The 25510-nt window shown below is 37.8% G+C and overlaps 1 protein-coding gene across 1 annotated transcript in view; it reads right to left on the bottom strand.

Annotated features, from left to right (window-relative positions):
- Window positions 1–25510, bottom strand: part of LOC145765119 (chondroitin sulfate synthase 3-like) — an 89004-nt gene that overhangs the window by 21163 nt on the left and 42331 nt on the right. The window contains exon 5 of the mRNA XM_082576872.1: window positions 19189–19306. Coding sequence (XP_082432998.1) covers window positions 19189–19306 — 118 coding nt within the window. The remainder of the gene's footprint in view (window positions 1–19188; window positions 19307–25510) is intronic.

Genomic DNA, 25510 nt, shown 5'->3' with positions numbered 1-25510 from the left:
GCCTCAATCATGGATAATCAAAAAAAATTGCCTGAAAAGACTGGTTAGGTAGCTTCATGACAAGGCACAATATTGCACTTAGAACACCTGAAGCAACTTCCATGGCTCGTGCGACAGCCTTCAACAGACATACAGTACAGGAATTTTTTAACAATCTAGCAGCTGTTATGGACAAAAGTAAGTTGCCTCCAGACAGAATTTACAACATGGATGAAACAGGCGTTACCACAGTTCAGTCTCCCAAACACGTGTTGTCTGAAAAAGGAGTGAAGCAAGTGGGGGCAATCACATCAGCAGAACGAGGTGAACTTGTCACCCTTATCTGTGCTATAAATGCAACAGGAAATAGCATTCCGCCAATGTTTGTTTTTCCGCAGGTCAATTACAAAGAACATTTTATACGAGATGGGACTGTAGGTTCAATTGGTGCAGCTAATAGGTCTGGGTGCACTAATGAAGAAATATTTTGCACGTTCCTCCGACATATTGTTGAAAAAACATCATCAACCAAAGAAAACCCATGCTTCTTATTTTAGACAACCACGAGAGTCATGTTTCTCTTCAGTCAGTTAAACTGGCAAAAGAAAATGATGTGACACTTCTTACGTTACCACCTCATACTTCGCATCGACTTCAGCCGTTGGATAAGACTGTGTTTGGCCCCATGAAATCGCAATATAGTCGAGCAATAGATGCATGGATGCGTTTCAATCCAGGAAAAACACTCACTTTTTGCTTTGCTAGGTTAGCATGATGATGTAATAGAAGCGTTTGTTCTAGATTTCACCGTAATAGCATTTCTGTATCCTCCTGATTAGTAAATTTTATTTGAGTTTTCAACTGTTTGCCGTTACTTCCTCAAGCCTGGTCATATTATAGTATTCGATAGTTGCGGTTTTGCTAAAACAATGAAGAAAAGAAAGAAAAAAAGTAAAGAACATGGAGGTCATGAACATTTTATCTAATTAATACCGTATGTAATTTTTCGTTCGTTTTGGTCCACTAGTGCTGAAATCTATTTATATTGTAGGCTAATTTTGTTTCGAATCAATTTTGTTTCGGTCCAGTTGTGCTGAAGAGTTCTAATGAACGAAAACATGTTCCACAACATAAATTAAATTATATTTTATTGAAATACTATTGTTAGTGTTAGCCTGGTCAAATGTTTTAAGGTTCAGACTTTTAGGGAAAAAAGCTATTGATTTGTTTTCTTAGTGATTACTTTCTGTATTAGGTTGATCGCCCATTTGAGGAAGTGTCATAGTACCAGATCGCCTTTTCCGGTTAGTTTTTCCCACTTTTGATCACAATTTACATTATTCCACTATTAGTACACAAGGCATACTTGACATCTTTTACTCCATCAAATATTCAATCTGGATTTAAGTCGACCGGTATTTTCCCCTTTGATGGGGATATCTTTACTGAGTGATGATTGCTTTGCTATAGTATTGCTGTGACATCTGAGCATGGCACCAATGATACAGACCATGAAGAAAGTACAACAAAGTTAAGTGGAACAGAGATGTTGTGTTAGTCTCGAATGCTCACAAAAACTTCAGTCATCGCTCACGTAGCAGTCCTTCCGTCGCCCAACGGCAGGTACGCGCACAGTGCTGCGTAATTACCATTGCGTGGCGTCTCAGGGCAAAACATGTATTATGCCTTTACACTACATCTCCGCCCAAGCATCGAGGTACTGTAAAGACACCATACAGAAACAGGTGTATAACCACACATTGCAAATACAGTACAATAAACAGAATAAGTTTTCACACGGTTCATGAGAAGATAATAGGGTACGGTATTAAACAAGATCAGTTAAGCTTCTGTGAGCAAGTCTCATGTATACAAGTTAAACAATCATTGAAACTTCGCGGAACGTTGTCAACTTTCCTATCGTGAGACACTTTCAAGGAAATATGGTAAATTAAAACAATATGCACTAGTAAGACACAACTATAGTCCTACATTATCTCCCCCCGCAAAAAAAAACACAAGACGTACAGAACAAGACGTAAGCAGTTAATATGACAAGCGTTCAGGTGGTTTTGAGATCCTGCCGGATCTTGTTCTTGTAGATTGGACGTCACTGGCCTCCGCATTTGCTTCGTTGTTAACTAAGCGATTGTCAATAGAATGAGAGATTTCATATTTCACGCTAGGCCTACTTCTTATATCAAATTCACCAGCCTGTGGTATTTTTAGCAATGCGCTGCGGTTTCTACGAACTGATGTTCCTTGATTAGTGTCTATGATGTATGACCGTTTGGCGTCATACTCGTTTCTCACGACCCCCTTCTGCGTGGCACTGCTGTCTCTAACAAACACCTCATCACCTGGATGGAGGGTGGGTAGCGGTCTCGCTCCATGGTGACGGTCAAAGTCTTTTTTTTGTTTGATTTGATCCTCAAGGTCAAGCTTACGGACAAGTGCAAAATCTGGCCAGTTTGGCAGCAAGTTGTCGGGAAAGCATGGAAGTTTTGTCCGGAGCTTGCGGCCCATCATCAACTCTGATGGAGAAAATCCATTCCTCAATAGCGTCGAACGATAAGCCAACATTGCCAAGTACGGATCTTTACATTTGTCAAGAAATGTCTTCATGGTTCTGACGGCTCTTTCGGCTTCGCCATTAGATTGTGGATATCTAGGACTACACGTAACATGAGTTATGCTAAAATCTTCTACACAGTTTGAAAAGTCTCGGCTCTTATACTGCGGGCCGTTGTCAGAAACTAGTATCTCGGGAATGCCATAACGAGAAAACATAGACTTCATGTGATTAATGATGGAAGGAGATGTTGTACTCGATAACAAGGATAATTCGATCCATCTCGAAAGATAGTATATCAGTAAAAGATACTTCTTATCTTTGAACTCAAATAGATCACTCGCTATTTTTTGCGATGGTCTGCTCGGTCTTTCCATGGGCAGCATTGGTTCACACCGATCGCGGGAATGTTCCGCTCAACAAACACAACTCCTCACCATTTCCTCGACTTGTTTACTCATTCCTGGCCACCAAATTGCATCGCGAGCTCGTTGGCGACACTTGACGATTCCCATGTGGCCTTCGTGGATTTTCTCCAGGATATCCAATCGTAATGAAACGGGAATCACTAGTCTTGTTCCTCGAAGTAGCAATCCATCAAGTACGGACAATTCGCTTCTAAAGGGATAAAATACTTTTAGTTTTGGGCCTAACTTACTTAAGGTCGGCCATTCATTTGTGCAATAATGCATAATCTCACAGCACACTGAGACGTTCTTTGATTTGTTGTAGACGACTCTCCGTAGCTGGCAGCGATTCAACAAGAGAACAGACGAAAGCGTGGACCTGCTGACAGTCATCTTCGTCTGTTTTGGAAGGTGGCTCTACCGGAGCTCTAGAGAGTGCGTCTGCAAGGATTAGGTCTTTTCCTGGAATGTGCAAAACGGAATAAAAAAAACGCATTAGGCGAATTCGAAACCGTTGCAGTCGTGGTCAATTCTGCTAACGACTTTGCTCCTAAGATTGCAACTAGTGGCTTGTGATCAGTTTGGACAACAAACTTCAGTCCTATGACGTAATCAGAAAACCTCTCACATGCCCAAGTGACACCTGAGGCCTCCTTTTCGATTTGAGCATAGTTCTGTTCTGTGGTACTCAAAGAACGCAAAGCAAAGCATACAGGGCGCCAATCACCATTCTGTTGTTTCTGAAGCAAAACTGCCCCTAATCCAAATGAACTAGCATCTGCTGAAACAATTGTTTCTCTTGTTGGATCGTAAAAACACAATACTTTTGTGGAACAACATAACTGCTTCACTTTAACAAAGGACTTCTCTTGCTCCTCTTTCCAAGCCCACACAGAATTCTTGGTGAGTAATTCTCTCAGCGGCTTAGCTGCTTCTGAAATTTCTGAGGAAAACATCCCTAATTGATTGACCATACCGAGGAATCTTCGAACTTCGCTTACGTTCTTTGGAGCACCCATATCGCGTATGGCTTTCACCTTGTCTGGATCGGCATGGATTCCTTCGCTGTCGATGACGTGACCTTTAAACTTTATCGACGTTTTACAAAACTCGCATTTTTCGTTTAATGTTAATCCACAGTTTTATATTCTACTTATTATTTTGCGCAGCCTGTCGTCATGCTCATTCTTGGTGGTTCCAAAAACTAAAATATCGTCCATTTCACAAACCACTCCCTCAATACCTCCAACGATTTGGGACATTCGTCGTTGGAAATACTCTGGGGCACTTGATATCCCGAATGGCAAACGATTAAAGCAGAATCGTCCGAACGGTGTAATAAACGTTGTCAACAGTTTTGACTGCGTTGATAGTTTGATTTGCCAGAAACCCGATTTTGCATCTAACTTAGAAAAATATTTTGCACCTGCCAGTTGGCCTAAAACTTGATCTACACAGGGTAACTGGTGTTTTTCACGTTTCACACATTTGTTGAGTTGAGTGTAATCGACACATATGCGTAGTTTGCCGTTTTTCTTTGGGAAGATGACCATCACTGAACACCAATCCGTTGGTTCATTAACTTCCGATATGACACCATCTTTTACCATTTGATCAATTTCACCTTTAACTTTTGGAAGTAAAGGGATAGCGACTCTTCTCGCTACGGACACTTGGTAGGGTTCGGCATTGTCACAAATTTTTATGTTGTACTCCCCCTCGAGATATCCCAATTTTTCGAACAAGTATAGGAATGCCTCTTTGTATTTATCTGACTCTAGGTCAAGATTATCCACAAATTTAACTACATTTAATTCCTCTATGGCAGGTTTTCCGAGCAAGGCTCTGCTACCTGAATATGTAACATATATTTTTGCCATGCCGCACGTTTTTTGTAGGATACGTAGTCAAAGTATCTGACAATGTTCAATGTTTGTCCATCGGGTCCTTCTAACCTATGGTCAGGTTTTACCAATTGAAGCTTTTGGAAATCTTTAATTAAGGTTTTTGGTATAACTGTTACATCCGCTCTTGTATCTACTTTAAAATCAATGACGTCGTTGTAAATTTTAATAAGCACGGTCCAATTACTCGTTGAAGACTCATTTATTTCACCTAAGTAAGACGTCTTTTCCTCTTCGTAACTAGTTACGACTTTATCAGCTGATGTCGATGAGACTTTCTGGTATTTATTGCTGCGGCATTGTCTTGCAAAGTGGCCTATCTTTGAACATTTAAATTTTAAAACAAGTAATGAATTCAGCTGGACATTTTTCGTTTTCGTAATGTTTATTTCTACCACATCGTTGGCAGCATTCTCGCTTCGGGAAGAACTTATTGCGACGTTTCTTTCAACCCCGTCCACGTAGTCGAAATTTTTCTCCGCTCTACCTTGAAGTTCACCTTGTTGCTCTGCAATGCTTTCTGCGTGTCGTGCAGCGTCGATAGCTTTTTGTAAAGTTAACTCTGGGTCCATTTGCATGCGTTCGGACAGCGACTTATTTGCAATTCCTACGACGAGTCTGTCTCGCAGTAGCTGATCAGACATAGCGCCATACTGACACTTTTCTATCATGCCATACAGAGAAGTAACATAGTCATTAAAGCGCTCGCATGGCAGTTGATCTCGGCGGTTGAATACTGCTCTTTCGAAAATTACGTTATTGCGCAGTTTGAAATGGTTGTTGAAGCGTTCCTTGACTAGGTCGTAGTTGATCGAATCGGCCTCTGATAACTTAAACGAAGAAAACACATCCTTGCCTTTGCTTCCTAGCAAATAGACTAGAGAGTTGACTTGCACTTTTTCAGGTTTCGACGCTAATTGGGATGCTTGCCTATATCGTTCGAATCTTTTAATCCACTGGCCGCACTCGTTATGTTGCCAGTTAAACGCATCTGGTAACATTATTTGATGCAACATTTTATCTCACTTCTGACACCATGTTGTGTTAGTCTCGAATGCTCACAAAAACCTCAGTCATCGCTCACGTAGCAGTCCTTGCGTCGCCCAACGGCAGGTACGCGCACAGTGCTGCGTAATTACCATTGCGTGGCGTCTCAGGGCATAACATGTATTATGCCTTTGCACTACACTTACAACTAGCAATGATCTTGATCATTTGACCACAAGCAGCTTTCATGATAATGGAAACTATGTGTCACCCGCACAGATCGTTCCCCTGTCAATTGCAGGCCCAAGAAAACAAACACGAAAAGGTCGTAAAAGAGCTAAAACTCGAATTCTTACAGACACGCCAGAAAAGGAAAAATTAGAATCTTTCCATGCAGTAAAATTAGCAAAAAAAGCACCAAAGAAAAGACTAATTCCAGATGAAGAAACCGATACTGAAAGCGATAATTCAACTGAACTACAAGCTATCTGTGATGACAACAGTGATGATGATATGCCTATTGTTGAACCATCAGAAGGAGATTATATGCTGGTGCGGTTTACAGGGAAAAAAAGAATTCTTCATTACGTGGGACTTGTCGAGTGTGTAGATGATACAACTGGAGAATGTGAAGGCAAGTTTTTAAAGAAAGGAAGGAATGATCCAGCAACTGACCAACCAACATTCACATTCAAAGATGGAGATGAATGCTCCTTTCCCAAAAAGGACATTGTCATGACTCTTCCATTTCCTGAAATCAGTGGAACCACAAAGAGGCAAAACAAGTTTGTTTTCCCAGCAGACTTGAATAATTGGATGAATTTGCTTTCAAGAATAGTTGTTGCGTTTTATTCTGCTTGATCTTGCAAAAACAATTTTTGTGATGCCCTGTAGTAGCCTAATGTGTCTATTTATGTTAAATACTGCATTTTGTAGGATAGCTGAAAATGTTGAATGTCAAGCTCCGTAGCATTTAAATAAGCACATTAATCCATGATAATGGAGAAGCTGTATACCATCTCGGCAGTGTTAAATCTCAATTTACCTGACAACATCTCAATGATGGTTTTCAGCTGCAGTATATACAATTAGGCATAATATATGCCAATTAGGCATATATTGATAGTGGTTCAACTAACCCTATTGTCGGTTCAACTTACCCCATGAGCAGGGTAACATGAACCACAAGCAGGGTTCAGCGGTTTAAACCTGGTTTTAACCGGTCAAAACTAGGTTTAAACCGGTCAAAACTGGTCAAAACCCAGAAAAATATTTTTATGTAGTGAATGGTCGCCTTCGGCTACCTGGGCTATGGGCTATTTAGGAAATATGTATAATATAAAAGCAGTTGTGAGTTGTGACCATTTTGATATGCAGGCCTCGAAATAGCTAGCGGCCATGGCTGCCTGAACTTTCATTAATGGCCGCCAATACCGACCTGTCAGGCAAAATTTGATGGCAAATGCTTTTCATAAAAAAAAATTGTTGGAATAAATTCTTGTACTTCAGTTGGCTGTGCAAATTGTTCATCGTTCTACCAAGCATTTTTTGGTTCATCTGAAACTTATTTTTAGAATTTGAATTTTTTCAATAATTAAAATACCCATATTTTACGGACCATAAGGCGCAATTTAAATCCTTTTTTTTCCTCATAAATTGATCGTGCGGCTTATAAGCCGGTGCGCCCAATGTATGGATCAAGTAGTGCTTTATTGCCTACACTCAAAACCAGTACCGATACTATTATTATATTGTAAATAAACCACCGTCTTACACAATAAATCACGGTAAAAGCAACTAGCAACTGTGATATTCACTAGGCCCATGTTTTTCTTTTGCTCATTGTAATATTGTGACTTGCTTACATTTCTTACACATTTTTGTTTAATGAGCTTTATATGGTAACCCATACTCCTTAAAATACGTTGCGTTCTATAGCCCTGTGCGCCTTATGTCTGAACAAAAAACTAATCAAAGCAATTTATTGACAGTGCGCCTTATAATCGGATGCGCTTTATGGTCCGTAAAATACGGTAACCAACTGATTGAAACATCAAAAATAAACAGCAAAATTGAATATATTTTGTTCCAAATCCAGCATTTAGGTTATTGTTGATCAAAACAAAATATAGTTGAACATCATTACTAAACATGGAGGGTAATATTTTTAATTTAATTGAAAATCAACTTGATTCATACACTAAAGGGGTTTTGACCAGTAATAGGTGGTCAAAACTGCCCGGTTTAAACCAGGTTTTAACCGATCAACCCTGACCACAAGACTGATCATTTTAGGATTATATTTATGTACATAATAAAAGCTGCTACTGCAAATAATCTACTCCTAAACATGCATGATAGGTGTCACAAACTTGTGTCCAAGTATCAGATTCTTAGTGCCAGTATTTTACGATCTGTGGCGATAATTGCAAAAAACGGTTCAACTTACCCCGTTCTCCCCCCCCCTACCTAAACGTAATGTGGGGCAAATCGGACAATCACAATGAAAATCATTTTTTGTAAATAAACAAAGAAAAGCAAAGATGTCAGGTTTTATACTGTGAGCAGGTATTCTTATGTAATGCATCTAATCAACTAAGGCGGTAGATTTGTGATATGTGATTTCTTTGTTGAAATAGAGCATTTTAAAGCTAGCACATCCGTTTTGCCCCGCCTTCCCCTATACGACACAACTCTTTGTTAGCAATTTGGATGGAACAGTACATTTGGATGGTAATGCTCACCAATACGAGCATACTAATCAAAGATGAACAATAAACATATAAGAATCAAGGGAATGTAGGGATTTGTGAAGTCATTAAGGCCCAGATCGTACGAAAATGAAAGACGCCATACTCGAGTTTCACCCTTGTTTGGGATCATCAGTGGTGCATATCAATGTGTCTTGAGCGGAAATCGAACTTCCAACTTGATGGAAATTGTGGACAAACCTTCGTCGAGATTATTTATACTACGGATTCCAGTATGCCATTCTTAACCACTATGCCGTTCTCAAGATAATAAAGCTGTTGTTGTTAATTGCAATCTTATTCCGTTCAATGCGAGAAAGGTATGCGACTCACTGCCAGGATTTTACCTTACAAGCATAGGCGTCGATTTTTTCTTAGAAGAGAGGAATTCTGGGTGGGCGAGAGTTTTCAAACACATTTCATTGAATGTGTATGTTCGCAAATTCGCAATGGTTAGTCTTTCTCACAAAGACTGCGTTTAGCGTCGCTGCAGCAATTAAGCTTTAAACGCATACTAAATGAAATTTTTAAACGGTAATTAAGCATTAAACTGAACATTCAAGAATACATTTTAAAAAAAATTACCGAAAAAAATTGTTTTGAATGGCACTGACAAGGCCCAAAGCCGAATGTTTCATTTATTTTTTATTTTTTCAAAATGACCAAAAAGTGGAAACACTGCTCGAGAATACGTCACTATCGACAGCAATAACAAAAGCCACGTTACCACATCTGATGTTTTAACATCAGATGTGATGTTTTGAGCAAACCGTCTGATGTTTTGATATATAATACATACTAAGGCGATTCGAAATTTCAAAAAGTATGAAGAATCAAAATTTCACCTATCAATCAAGCAACCTTTAACCTTTCCTAACACTAATTCAAGGCAGATTTTTTTGTGTTTTGTATAACTTTAAACATTGAGGCGATTTTATGATCAGGCGTTTGTAACAAGGACAGAGTTGCCAGAAACTAATTGTTCTAAGAATTTAACTGTGCAAAATTCTAAAAACAGAAAAATTCGGCAACCCTAAAGAGCTAAATTACAATAATAACCAGTGTAATGGCTACTTTTTGTTCAAAAGAAGGTTCAGCGTCTTCTGCGCAATCTTTCACAATCACTTTGGCAACCCTACTGTTGTTCAGTCAGCAATAAACGTGGCTTATTCAATATTCTACTCTATATCAAGAGTATAATCTCGATGGTCTTAAATCGTCAATCATCTGCTTGTTGTAGGACTGCAGTAAACATAACAACATAATACGCAGTATAAATAATACACTAACATACAACAACCTCATGCATATGGACGACTGGACGTAGTAACAACTACAAATTAAAAACCACATGGAAATGCACGACTTTAACGTTTACCTATAAAATATGTGCCAAGAAAATTGCAATATTGAACCACATCAACAGAAAAAGCAATCAGAACGATATAACTGTGCTCACTAGCAAATATTAAATCGTGGTCATAGCAACAAAGTCGGATTTTGTATTTGCTTTTGGAGTGACTCTCCTTGAAGCAAGTCTAGCTCGAATAAAGCCATCCCGTCGTTGGTAGCCAGCCACACTTCCGCAGGCGTTGGTCACTTCCCGGATAAGGCGCTCCACAGCCTGAGTATGACAAGGGAAATGAGCGCATTCAAACTTCGTATTCTTTAAATCGTCCAAGGTCAAGTGAGAAGTTAATACAGACTCTGTAGGTGTGGTATCCTCCCAATTAATTAACGAGCACAGTGAGTCGGCATTCCAGTTTAATTTTGGAGGTATGAATGTGCGGATGGAAACATCACCAGTGTTGTTGCCCTTACGAATGTCTTCCAAAATTCTCACAGCAAAAGATCGAACAGCAGGGTCGTCATTGCTTACCATCGCTAGAAGGAGGCTCTCACTGTGAGCATGCCACAACGTTATATAAGGAGCAACTACTTCCCGAGTATCCGCAGGAAGAAGATGTAGCAGCTGGACCTGACGGAGAACATGAAATGGGGCATGGTGAATGTATATATAGCTTGCTTTTTATGTCAAACCACAGTGGAGCATAATTAGTGGCAATAAATGCTACCAACTTCTGGAGAGCATCAACAATCGTCCCCTGCAGAGCATGCTTTGACATGTAAAGACGACATAATCGACATGCGAGTGTAAGCCATCGTGAAGGACAAATTGGACCGGGCTTCAAATGCTTCAAGCTGTCTAAAATGTTTCCACCTTAAATTGATGTTACAGAAAGAAGAAGATATCTTTGATCTGTGGAAAGATTAGAGATAATCTCAGGTGATACTTGTAATTTTGGGCCTTCAATTGGCAGAAATTTTGCATCCCATTCAAGGTCTTCAACATGCGACAGAATTTTTCCGATCGGCCCTTCGAAGGAAGCACTTCCAGAAGTTGCTCCATCAAGCTTTTGGAATAAATGTCGCAATGGGAGCTCATTGGTATGCAACATGCATTTACTGCATATATTCCATTGGAGACGGTGGCCAATGTGTCGTTCACACCTGGCGATTATTCCATTATTTTTCCCAGTATTAACAGCAGTGGAGTCTGCTCCTACAACCAACCAGTTGTCGATGAGGTATTCCTCCTTTAAAAATTTTATTATTTCAACAGCTGTGGGCTCTGCAGCTTTCCCAAAAGGTGTGACATGTATTGGCCTCCCGGTTCTCCAACTAAAACTATGTGCTCTTGCTTTATTTGTTTTTGCTTAAAAACCCCACCCTCTTCTTCTACAGTAATAGTTTCAATCTCCTTCCCATCGAAGAAGATCCCCTGTAACTTTTCCTCTCCTTTTTTCTCTCGATCTATTTTCTGTTTTCTCTCTCGATCTATTTTCTTTCGAGGGTCCAATGACAGAGCTTTCAGTGCTTCTAATAGTCTTCGTACAAGTTTTAGGCATTATCTTACTGATACAACAGTCTACAATTATTTAAGCGTTATTAACTGAAAATATAGTTGAAGAGTAGGCTATGGTACCGTTATAGTTTTGTGATCTTATGACTGCGGTACATACAAACTGTGAAGTGGACTGGAACTCAATAGAACACAGAACTTTTTCTTCTAACACTGTTTAATTTCAAATATTGAAATTCCTAGGCTTTGTACTTCGTTAATCTGTAACAAACTCTACATTTTATACAATTTGTCATCGGGATTCAGTAATGTTTGAGCACCGAGCAGAAATTAGGCTACATCAATGCAATCAACTGCAGAAACCCTAATATTTTCGAACGACAACCGCTTCGAGTTTCTCGGGAAAGCTAGGCTACATAACAACTATATAAGTTTTAAACACATATTAGCCTTAATGTTATTCACCAACCTAGAATTGCACTGTAGCAAACATTTCAGCTGAAAACCAGGATTGTCAGACAGCTTTTGAGAAAAAGAGCCAAACAATGTCGAAAGAAGGGCCAAACTGGGTAAAAAAGAGCCAAATTGTTCAATAGTGTTAATAACGTTGATAATAAAACATAATAACGTTAACAACGTCAATAACATTACAACATTGCAACAACACAGTCTACATTCTAGTACAAAAACAATTCCAAATCTTCCTCTTCTACAGTGTTTCCACTCGAATCTTTGCCATTGGCATAAATATTGTCAGCTAAACACTGTCTAAAAAATCGTAATAACACTTTTCAGTCTCAATTTCCGAAAGACATTTATTTAAATAGCTAGTTTGTAAGACCTTCTGATGATCCGTTAGATGAAACAATTTGTAAAGGCTTCAGATAGTAATAACTATATTTGATTTAGTTTGATAGTATGTGCCAACTGCTTCCAAAAAAAGCCAAATATTGAAAGCTAAGGGCCAAGGGGCCAAACAATTTTTTTGCAGGCCAACTACCTTTAAAAAGGGCCAATCTGGCAAGCCTGCTGAAAACTGCTTCTTGTCTATTTTCTGGAGCTTACTCCCAATCGTTAAATCACTCATTGTGTCGTCACAGACCACGTTTCCATGGAACTGCGCAATCACAGAGCGCTATTTGGATCACATGATTCAGGCGTTACGTAATCTAGTTTGGTGAATCGCCTTATCAAAAAGTTGTAAATACCTAATCTTTAAACGCTTCAATGTTTAAAGTTAGAGCGTTTTATTACAAAATATTTTACAGGAATGCTCTACATATTGCTACAATCCATGAGCGATAGGTGAAATTTTGAAATTTGATTTTCGAATCGCCTTAATACATACATACATAGCCTATAGTTAAATCGCCCGCAAAAAAAAACATTGCCCGATCAGCTGATTGCTAGTCGATGGTGATGTAGCCTGTACAGTCGCACGCTTCGCTGCTCACGCCCATTATCGTTTTGAAAGCTTTGACAAAAGCACGCGCGGAATGCTGATCAGACCGCAATGGTGCAAAATTTTATTGAAAATCGTTTTATGGTAGCATGTTAAACACAACGAACGTGTACAATCGCCAAGTCAGGTTTTTCCTTTAGTATCCCTTTAATGTTCTGCTTTCTTGGGCCTTGCGATCTTATGAGCGCTGCTAAACTAAACAAACTTCTTTTATGTTTTCTTTTGTGACCTAAAAAGCTCGTGACCTGTTATCTTTGAAGTGGCGCCTTCGGATTTGCCACACTTTGATTTGTAAAAAGCGATTGTTTCAGTACGTCTTTAGTTTGTATCGGTTATTTTATTATCATGTTCATTATGATGTCATATTCACATTTCCTTACGCTGACACTGAACTGAAGTTTGATTGTGACATAACGAAAGTGAAACCATTCGGAGAAAAGATCAAACGTGGTTTTTTCTCACCAGGAATTGCCAGCGTGTGGCAGTCGCCATAGCAACAACAGTGCAGTGAGTACCGCATTTTTCAACGCAGCGTTGTTGCGGAATTGCTTTGTTCTGTCGGATAGGCCTACCTAGCGAGAGACATAGCGTAAAACAAGAAGTTGCGCTGCAGTTGGTTGGATAATTTTTTACGTTTAACGTGTTTACGTTTAACAAAAACGGAAATAATTGTAACAAGCACTTCATAAGTGTCATGAAAACAGGGTGGGCGAAACATATTTTGCCCACCCTCGTTTCACGGCCGGGTGGGAGTCGCCCACCCGGCCCACCCTATTTCGACGCCTATGCTTACAAGTCATAAGCATCGCACTTACTAATATTCATTGCAGGCGAATATAGAAAAATCAATGGGATGTGGATGATTTAAATACTGAATTTTAAGTTAACATGATGAACTGTGCAACAGCGTTTTGTGATTACACTACAATTGTCTGTACGAAGATAATGTCCTTAAAGGGCGGGGAAACTCAAATTACTATTTTGCAAGTTTTTTGTTTATGTATGATGTCATTGTGCTGTTTATGTCATCTGTTTATGGAATTACAATAGACTATAGAGATTGTTCAAGGTAGTAATCGAATAAGTTAAAACCTAGTCCCATTACATTGTTGTCCAACATCGTTTCATGATTAAATCATAATTGACTACATGGAGAGAGAATCATAGACAAATAAAACCTAACAACCACAAGGCATTTAACATAATATAATAACATAAAAATAAACTAAAAATTACAAATGCTTTCGGCCATACTCAAATTTGAGCGTTGTTTTAATACGTTTGGCAGGCTATTTTGACTTTGATATTTTGAGTTGTTTAATTATTTTTCAACATTGTAAATAGTTTAAAAAAAAAAATCGGATTTATAAATGCCCAGTAGCCTATTGACAAAACATCAGGTTTGAAAAGGAAACTTTCCCCGAATCTTGATGATGCTTTTCATAACATTGCATTTTTGGCTGATTATATCAACAGCATAATTACTACCATAGCCTAAGGTGTTACTACATTTTAACGTGAGAATCCATTTTTAAAAAATTCTAAAAGTTCGCATTAAAACCGCCAATGTGGCAATCCTGTTTGCTGCCAAATTGAGACCGTCCTACCGTTAGGCTTCCAGTGTCGAGATGATTTATTTACCTCACACCTTGGAGTGGCGAAGGAGATTCATACGCAGATAAAAACACAACGATTTCTGCTATCACCAGTAAGTTGATGGGGTGTCTATTATGTTGGATAGACGAAGATACATACATTATTTGCTACTTTAATGGGTCTGCTACTATTCGGCTAGTCCGATTGGGCTAGTCCGATTCGGCTATTACCCTATTCGACTACAGCCCGATTCGGCTAGCCCGATTTGGCTAGTCCGATTGGGCTAGTTCCCTATTTGGATACAGTCTTTATCAGTTAGTTCCCTATTCGGCAATTTTTTGAAAATCCAACGATAATCCTTCTGTAAATCCAACGACACCTTCTGTTTATTTAGAGAATTTTTTATTTTATTTCACAATAGGCTATTGTTTCTTTTGCATTCTTGCATTTTATCCAGTGTTTACCTTTGAGTGCCTTCCCAGACGGCAAAATCAGTCATTTTTACATTGATTCAACGTCTGCTGACGTTAAATCAATGTAAAAATGGCGGATTTTACTGTCTGGGTGAGCCGTGTGATAAATTAAAGCCTTCGGTTGCGTCATAATGAATTGCGTGTAATTACCACCCCTTGACGGAGGAGCAATACGCGCGCCGGTATTTAAAAGAGAATAGAGGAAAAAAAAGTGGGAAGCGAGGTAAAGTTCTTTACCATAGAAATGCTTGTCACAAAGCAATAACAAAATTCTGGAAAACCTTTTTGAATGCGTTGATTAATGATTTTAATTGGGAAAGAAAGCCAGAAGAAGACATTTTTTTATTCAGGCTAAAGTGAAACCACTCTACGTTGGACTAAAGTTCACGCCGCATAATCAACGCAGTAACGGACTCACGCAAACTGAACGGCGCACACACGACCGTTGCCATAGAATCCCGATCAAAGTCGGAATATGCGCATCTTTTGTTTCATCTGCAACGCGAAAACGGGCACTTTACGGCGGTCAGTCATAAGTTGCAATATTGTAGTGAAAAAGGAGCAATGTCAAGTTGAAAACTTAATCAAACGTCTCTCCGTAACTATTTTTCAAGGGCTGCTTACGGATGTCAGCAACTTTTAAATTTATTCAAGGTGACGTGCTGCTGAATTGATGTAAACATGAATGATTTTACTTTCCACAGGTATATTTTCAAGCGTATGATCAAGTTAGTATTTGCATTCCATTTTCAAAACATTGTCATTCCATTTACAGTGTACCTTTTAGTAAACCTTTTCGTCTCTTGTTTCATGCTAATAAATCTAGTTCGCTTAAAGAGTGATTAGCTAAAGAGTGCTTATAGAGTGCTTGTGCTTAGCTTAAAGAGTCGCAGTCCATCAACCGCTAGCTGACGCAGACGCATGTCGTGTGTTTGCTTAACCGAAGTGGTCGAGTTTTGTTTATAATAATTAACGGTAGGTCGAACGTAGCGATAACTCCGAGTGTGGCAATAAAAGCAATCCTAGTGTGACGGCATAACTACGTCATCCATCTGCGTGACATTTGCTGAATTTACGTTGCTGCTGATGAAACACGCTTTCGCCTCCACGGCCAAAAAAATAGTTAGGCGCCTTTGATTTTGAACAATAACACACTCGAACAACTAACAAAACACTTCTGTTTATCTCATTAACCTGTATTGTTAATCATGAAAAATGTTGTTTTGATGTAAAACACATATTTTGAACGAACCCAGACAACAAAAATGCCGGATTTTGCCGTCTGGGAAGGCACTCAACGGTAAACACTGGATAAAATGCAAGAATGCAAAAGAAACGATAGCCTATTTTGGAATAATATATATTATGGAATAAAACAAAAAATTCTCTAAATAAACAGAAGGCGTCGTTGGATTTACAGAAGGATTTTGTTGGATTACAGAAGGATTATCGTTGGATTTTCAAAAAATTGCTGAATAGGGAACTAACTGATAAAGACTGTAGCCAAATAGGGAACTAGCCCAATCGGACTAGCCAAATCGAACTAGCCGAATCGGACTAGCCGAAACGGGCTATTCCGACTTAAATAGCTTCGTTCGTGTAAACTACTGGCCTTGCATCGGCTTGAAAGAGACTCGTTTATCAGTGGGGTAAAATCACAGCGGGTTGAATCATATTGTTCGCTTGTAAGTTTGTTTCTAATTCTTTAAAATTAAATTAACCTGAATTAATAAGACAGCGGTTTCTCCATTTGAACGTTGATCTAAATAATGTTTAAAAAACATGTGATAACAATTTATGGTAAAAGAAGCCTTTTTGTCATGGCTAGTTTAGCCCACAAAATATTTTATCAAGATTTCGTTTGTACAGCACACAGCGTAGGCCACAGTATTTGCTGAATTTGTGCGGAAGATATATACAGTAGCAATTAAAGTCAAAGGGGTCTCAATTAGGCAAAGTAAAGTCACCTGAATTTTCGCGTGAGCAACGCGGAAATAACATGGTGATGACGGTGGTCAAATCAATTATACAACGAAAGTGTTACAAAAAAAGTTTGATAAACAAATAAAAAAACGCAAGTAGCTGTGTATGATTTGTCGTGATTTCTTTGCAACTAACTTCACACATCTTATTGTTTGAAATTTGTCTACAGAAAAACTTTAATTGCGATTTATCTTTAGAACAGCTTTATCGGGATTCCGAACAGTTGGACCACCAGAGTTCTAAACGACGTCTACTCGTAATATGCGATTCAAGAAAACGTCCTCATGCAAACGATTTTGGTAGTTTGGGCCATCACGCACAATGTTTTTTGCTGCAGTGATGTGCAGGATATAAATACTCAACCGGGTGGGCTTATTGAATGACAGTCAACTAAAGAAATTTCAATACACTGATATATATAGTGAAGAATTCTCAACTTGGAAGTGCTACTAGCTATCAAACTTGATGCTGAAATCCTTGCATCTGTTTAATGGTCTTCAATAGGGTGATGAATGATGTTTGAAGTTCTTGTAGATTTTTGAATTCATTATTGTTTTTAAATCATTTGCATGCTATTGTTTCAAGTATAAACCTTCGGTCACATAGCCTACCTTACAGAAAGAAAAAAAATAATCTGAGCGCAATGAAATGGGAAGGACCTTGAAAACATCGCCGCTGCTGAAAATTTTTAATGACTTTCTACATGAGAAATAATCGTGTTGACTTCTTTCTGGAGCTGCATTATCAACATTCAACGCTCAAACATTATCCAATAACTGCAATGCGTGACGTAAAATTTTCAAATTCGGCAACAATGGAAAAAATTTTGCAGATCTAAACGATAAAGAATGCAATGCTGCGAAAGGGCTTTAGCATGCTTTCGAGGGTCGATAATCTTAAAAGAGATTCCGGGCATCTCAATTGCTTCGAGGTTGAACACAATATCATACAAACTACGAATTTACGATGATGATCATATTATACACGTTGGCTTGATAGTTTAAAATGATCAGGCTACAGCATCATTGTTATCCAAATTCAGTTTTGTTCGGAAAGATGAAATTGTTTATAAGCTGTTTGCTTTAAAGATTATGAGACACCATTTCAACTTTACATGCTTTTTTTCAAGCGGATGTAGTCGCATTTTGTTCTCGTTTTAAAATGCTTTTGTAACTTTTCGTGAAATGAACAATTTGTGTCGTTATTGTTACAAAAATAAGCTTCGCTGGTGAATGTTTAAAAGTTTATTTATTGAGTTCCATTAAGGATATTTTGTTTAACAAGCAAAAGGTCAGTGTCAATACCCTTTCTGTAAAAACTCCTAAAAAGAACTTTGTTACTGAGATATTGCTTTAAAAATAAAAATTTGGCTTTCAAAGTAATTTGTTTTTCTAGATCTAAATCACTGCATCCATTCTTGTTGATGCAATGGTTTGTCTGCTTGCTATGCTGATTGTTTTGCGTAGACGAAACAAGAAAACCTTTTCCAGCAAAACTTAGTTTTGTGCGTTATTAATACCTACTGTAGCTAGTAAAATCTATTTTTTTAAATGGATTCAACGTTTTCAGACAATTTAGAGATCACAAAAGACAGATTTATCTTTTCGGATAAGCAATTTTTAACCTCTTTAGACTAGTACAAATTAAAGTAAAATTTATTTTAATGACAATTTTTCTTTTTTGATTGTAACCAATTTGGTTAAATTGTTGATTAGTTTCATAACTTAAATTATTCTTTCCAGGGTGGCAACTGACTAGTTGACCATATGGTCGTTTCGTTGTCTCCCTATCAATAACAAAACCTAAACATTGTATGTATTATTGTTTTATGTCACTTTTGTGTTTTGTTTTTTGATAAATACACGATTGATTGATTGAATGACAGAAACTTTTAAGTGAATTCTGACAAATGACCGAATTACTTCAGCGAAAAAAAAACAAGCGGCCGAGTTCGTTCAATCATGTATATTAACAATGGATATCAATTTTTCTTAAACGCAACCTTCAACTAAATGCAAATAATACGTAGAAAATCTATATATATATTTATAATGAAATGGATTCAAATCTTGTTATGCAAATTGACAGTAGTTAAACACAAAAGTAATAGGATTGAAAAGTATAAAAAAACTGTGCAACTGTTCAGAAATTTTACATTTTAGATAGACTTTTTAAATGGAATTTTCCACAAAATGTATTACAACTACTTTACCTTTGAGGGCTTTGCGATTGAAGAACACCCCTGGTCCCCCCATGCAAAAGTTGTGACCCTTCAACTCCAACTTGTGACGAACTTCAGGTACTCCATGTCCAGGCTGCCCCATGTAAATCTATAATATATAATACAATGCTCTTGGTTCGCCAATTGAGCACTAGGGTGTTTTGACTTTTTTCGAAATTCAAAAACGGTTAGTCATAAAAAGTGGCACATGCATGAAAAAATTATGTGTGCAAAATTTTGTCAATTTGGGGGTGCATCTTCTGCCACAGGCGCCCCTCAAAAATTAAAATTGCGTCCTATACACCTGAACTTTTTTTTTATATGTGACACTTGGTAAAAAAAGCATATGTGAGAAATTTCAATAAGTTTTGATAAAATTTGGACGTGCAGATTAAGTTTAAAGTTTTTAAAGGTAAATTTTCACAATTTCAATAGTAAAATCCTCTCTAGATCATCAAAACTCAGACATTTCTTCTCAGTTACGAAGTATTTGAACTTCGAACACTTTTTGGTGAACTTACGTACTAATTTACAATCGTACAGACCATGTGTCAATTGTATATGTTCAACAATTTATGAAAAATGCATAAAAATATGAGGTTTCATGCATTATAAAAAAGGATCCATGTAAAGAAAATGCCTATTGAGATGAAATTACTACAGCATTTGAAGAATCAAAAGTAAAATCATTAACTAGGCCTAATCGTTTTTGTTTATTGAAAACTTTTTGGTCTTTGAAGATCAAAATCTCAGCTATGTTTGTATGGAACTTGGACTCAAAAACAAAAATTTGGATCTTTACGCACTAAACATATATATAGTCGGTAAAAACGGAACACAGAAAGATAAACACAAAGCAGAATGCTTAGAGTCCAGACATCCACTACTTAACAACAAATCACAATAGCGTAAAATTTATGGAGGCCTACATTTATTTTAACGCTTGCAATAATAGTGAAATGGAAAGGTAAAATGGCAATTACTAACACACAACTATCTAGTATCTAATTACAAAGTGAAATGCACTGCAGCATAATAGGCTACTGGTATGCTATGACAGGCTGCAAATAATGCTGATTGCAACGTTGTGTAGCCTAAGCTGACAACACTTTATGGAGTTATACAGTCAGTACTTTGACAATTTCATGGTTAAAAACCATGTGCCCTCAGACTGTAGTTGTCGAGTACGTTGATTAGGTAATACCTTCCTCGCATTTTCGACTACTTGGAAAATGTTTTGGTAGCGTTCTTCAAGGTTTGAAGTTAACAAGAAGTCATGGGCCAACTTGACGCCTCGCTCAAAGGCATCATTAACGACTCTGAAAGCATCAACTTTCTTTTTCACCTCAACATATGATTGTTCTTCATGATTGTTGTTCGAGAAAATCAGGCAGGAAAGCATTTTCACTAAGTTCAGTGACATCTGGAAAAATTGGCTTTCCAAATCCAATTCCAAATCTTTTCAGGAAAATCCCATTATTGTTCTGTTGTTGTTGCAATTTTTGAGAAATTGCACCCTTTCAGCATTAAAAATATTGGCACTAAACAGTGATAATGGAATCATTTATTCTGTTAAATACCACAAATGTTTCTTAAAAGCTTTGAGTGCGCATTGAGAACTGTTGAATCAATTTCTCTGTATGCAGACAATGCTTGTAATAATTGTAGGTCATTCAGCGGAGCATCACAGCTAATGGGGGATGTAAACCACCATGATACATAGAAATAAACTGTAAATTGTAGAAACCTCTTTAACTTTTCGAGTTGAGATGCTTTCATGATGGCATTTTTTTGGGGCAATTTATGAATTTCGTCTTGTAAGTGCATAATTTTCAGTGAATATATAAGTTTGCTCATCCACCTGGCTCTGTGTAATGCACCAGGTCTTTGGAGAGACATATCCTTACTGGTAGGTGGCTCAATGTTCAAGTACAATTGACACAAATTCAAAAGTTCTAAGTAGTCGCTTCTTAAAAATTTGGATGATTCTGTATGGAGCTTCATCTGATTTATCAGCTCAGACAATTCTTCCCGCTTGCTGGCAAGCAGATCAATTTCCTCGTGCGATTTTGGTGTATGAAAACAACCTGATGCGCTATCAGAAGGAGTTTGAAAATTGCTTTTAAAGCGTTGAAATATGAAAATGTTGGTCTACTGCTGCTTTCTATTTTAAGTTCTTCCCAAACATGCGTCAGTAATATCTCCCCAATATGATGCCTGAGGCCTTTTCCAAGATGATGTTTGAAAAGGCCTATCACTGGTATCATCTGGATTATCACTGGTATCATCGCTAGAAGAAAGTGAAATGTTACTTTTGCTGTTGGATTCAGTCTCTTGACATTTATTTCTTTTTCTTTCCTTTGCACTTCTGCTTCTTTTCTAGAATGTTTTCGTTTCAACGTCTTACGCAAAGCATTGTCTCTCCCTGCCATTGATGCCTCTCTGGTAGTTTGCATGCTCCACAAAAAAATTCTTTATCTTCCTCAATTGACATCTTCTTCATTACATTGCGAGGCCAGAAAGGAAAGGTCAATTGAAGTTTCTTTTTAAATTCCTTAATCCTTTCCGATTGCTTTCCATCACTCCTATGGAAGTATTCGATCTGAATTTTGAAGATAAGATCTCGAAAAGATTGAATTTTTTGAGCCATTTTTTGGATGAATTGTTGGAATATTAGCTTTGTAGTAAAACGTTAAGATGTCCTTCACTGTCTCGTTTGCTGCATCTACTGATATTTGGATTTTCCCTTTTGTGAGATTTTGAGATTCAAGCTCCTGCTTAAAGACAGGAAAGCTTAAAAACACTTGATGATAAGTTGGCAGTTTACTCCCCTTGATTTTCTGATTATCTTTTGTTGGAATAGTAGAAAGAAGAAGATGCTGTTTCTCAGCATTCTGAGAGTGGCTGTTCATTATTGTAATACTAACCAGACCGATTTGTAAAAGCACTACCGTATCAATTATCATTACTAGAATAACCTAAAAAACAATACAACCATAGGTTTTGCAACATTACTAGCCTTTCCTGCAAGAAGCGAAGGTAACATACCCCTTTCTTACAGTAGGCTACCTGCCTTATCTTTGCTGTCTGCTATATTCTCCCAGATTAAGTCACAACTTGCATGGGTTTAATACTAAGCTTTCCTGGGCGCTGCAAAACTGATTCAACACAATAAGAAATACTAAAGCCATTATTCCAAGACCCTGAGTGAGGTCAAGCCAGCTATGTTGATTCAATGTTGCAAGATGGTGAATCAATGTAACAGGCGCGGAGCTGTCATGCTTGACCTCAATTGAGATCTTGACATACTGGCACTGGTCTCCTAACCTAATTCTTGAATTTACCTTGTTTCAATGTTGAGAAAAAGATAAGAAATAGCAAAAAAACTGATGTTCAAACTAGGGAAATCCCCTAATTTTACTGTATTTCAGTTTAGACTTTCGTTTTCAATCTGCACATCCAATTTTTGTCCAATCTCAATCAAACTTTGCAAAGTGCCTTAATATGTGAAATGTCACACCAAAAAAAAAGTTCAGGTGATTTCGGCCACATGAGGGCGCCTGTGGCACCCTAATGTAAAGGCATGTTCGAAGCTTAAGGTTTACTGTCCCCGCATCGACGACCAAAATGCTGAATTTTCACCAATTTGAAATGCTATTTTGTCATTGCTCAATAAACAAACTTGTCGCAAAAGGGTGAGATGGTGTTAACGCTGTACGCTCATTTATGTTCTGTCCACTAACTTTGATACGAACTGACAAACTATAAGACGTAGTCTTGCTTAAAGTGCCTCTGACAGGTAAATAAATTCGCTAAATTTACCTAAGATACCAAAAAGATGACACTAACAAACTTCCCTGACCAACAAATCGTAAAAAATATCAACAGGCTACTAAGTTACACGCTTGCAAACTTTCGTTGACATCGGCGAATCTGGCACTCATTCAATTGCGAAAATAAAAACGGCAACACCGCTGTGATGTCACAGTAAGCGGGAAGGATACATTCTTCCTCTGTGATGACTTGGTAAAGTATGGTACGGCTACTGCAAAACGTGAATGTGTGGGGCTCTGTTGGTCTAAAGCATGTGCAAATTAAGAATTACCGAAATGAAAAAGTGAACTTATTATTACTATCAGGTTTCGATCAAATAGGTTGAGTTTACTTTTATCAAACAGCATCTCAATTCAATTGAAATTGCAGTTTCATAGGGCTACAATTTTCATACTTTTTTATTTGTCCTAATCTGGTTATAGCCATTTGCAGTGTAACAACAGTATTTCACAAACAGTACCTTTAATGTATGATTGAGGCAATGCCTACAAATTGTTTATGTGACATTGTCAGTGACAAACACCGTGTGCTTTCTTTTCCCACTTTCCCACAAAACAAGGTACTGAGAAGAAAATGGTCAAAGTTTTCTTCAAGTGTTCGAAAGTGGGATGGGCCATACAAAACTAGTCGTATATGTTCACTTCACTGAAGATGATTTTGTTAATAGGCCTACCACTCAAGTAAAAATGCCTACAGGCATATGTTGGAGTGTATACTACAAGGTGATGCTCTCGGAAGCAACAATCGGATTGTGATGCCGTCATGCATTGTTTGGCGAATCCGAAACAATTTTCCAGATCCAGATGGCCGTTACACAGGATTTCAATGGCCAACTGAAGGAACATTATGAGAGAGAGAGAGAGAACTTTTATTTATTTTTGAATAGTGATGATGAATTAAATAAGAATGATGATTCGTACGATTGCTTCATTTTTCACTTCAAGTATAATTTAGGTTTTGTAGGAACGTATCCAGTACAGTTTTATTAAACTGCAAAAAACAATAAATCTTCGAAAAAAGCAACCGCTTGTACCAACTCCGACCAAACTGTGATCCACCAATTACATCCAAGAAGCGTTTGTTTCATCCGTCGCTAACGACGTCCACTTAGGATGACGTAATACCACCAAAGTCGTCCCAGAGCAGTGAAATATGGAGTTTCGCCTGTGGTGGCGCTGCGAACCAGTCGTTTTATTAAATTACGCCCTAACCAGTCGAGCTACGAAGTTAAGATTAAAAAGTTTTCTAAGTGTAATTCTGCGCTAGGAAATGCCTTAAAAAGTTACTATACTTGGATCCAACCTGTCAGGGGCACTTTAAATTAAAAGCAATAGTAGCCTGCGTTTGATCAGTTGCAGCTATAAAACGCAACCTATAATTTACTTCAGAATAAAAGCAATATGATCTGCACTCTGCAGGTTCCGTAAATGGAATGTATTGTACAGTTCCATGTGAATTGTTATCATGATTTTGTTTACACAAATTTGTCATTTACAAACCATTAAACGTTCACTTGATAGGCTACTACAGAACCACACACAAGAGTAAAGTTTGTTTGACAGCAATGTAACGATAAAAAAGAACTTGTGTTAACAAAAAAAAAAACGAAATTGAGTCAAAAATACAACAAACAACAAGGTCTTTTCCCTGATTATTGCTCAAATTTGGTTCTGGCTGAAGTCTAATGAATCATAAAATCTTGTGTCGACTGGAACCTAGGAATTTTTTTCCTTGATTGTAATATTGCTTTAATAAAGGCTACCCATCTCCTTCAACGCTGTCCACCACATGTGATGAGCATCTGTTGTGTGTGGCACAGAAAACGTAGAAAACAACTGTTGTGAAGGCATCTTTGTTTTGATGTGCTCTTTTATCACATTGATGTCAACACCACGCATCTCTGGGAGTTCCGTAACTAGAATATTTTGCCAGTCTATCATCTCAAAGTAACGATCGGAACTAAACTGCAATATTGACAGGGTGAACTTTTGCTGACGAGTGCTGTGAGATGATAATATTCTTGAATTGAAAATTCTTCTCCATTCTAGTTCCCTTACATACTCTTTGGTATAACATATGATTGCAAATTTGCAATCAAAATGTTTTCAGGATGGGCATAAAACGCATTCCTCTATATTACTTTGTTGAGGATATTGGGGGTTTATTCGATAGCTTCTGAGCAGAGTGTAGAATTTTAAAGAAATGTTTTTGGCCATTAGTGAAATTGCTTTCCTTTATAATGGCAAACCACACTGGAATATTCCACACGTTCCACCAATACAGCTGACGCGTTAGATGCAACATGCTGGATGCAACATACAGCTGACACGTTAGATGCAACATGCTGGTTAGTTTTTGAAAAACTTGCTAACCCTTTCAATTATGATCGCAACTTCAGTGAAATAAAATTTTAAAAAATGGAAAAGGACAAAACTTTAAAAAAATGGCAATTTTCAAAAATCTGGCAACACTTAAACAT

This window comes from Aplidium turbinatum, chromosome 2 (assembly GCF_918807975.1).
Source record: "Aplidium turbinatum chromosome 2, kaAplTurb1.1, whole genome shotgun sequence".
NCBI lineage: Eukaryota > Metazoa > Chordata > Ascidiacea > Aplousobranchia > Polyclinidae > Aplidium > Aplidium turbinatum.
Note: the sequence above shows the minus strand (reverse complement) of the source record. Positions and strands in the feature narration are given on the sequence as shown.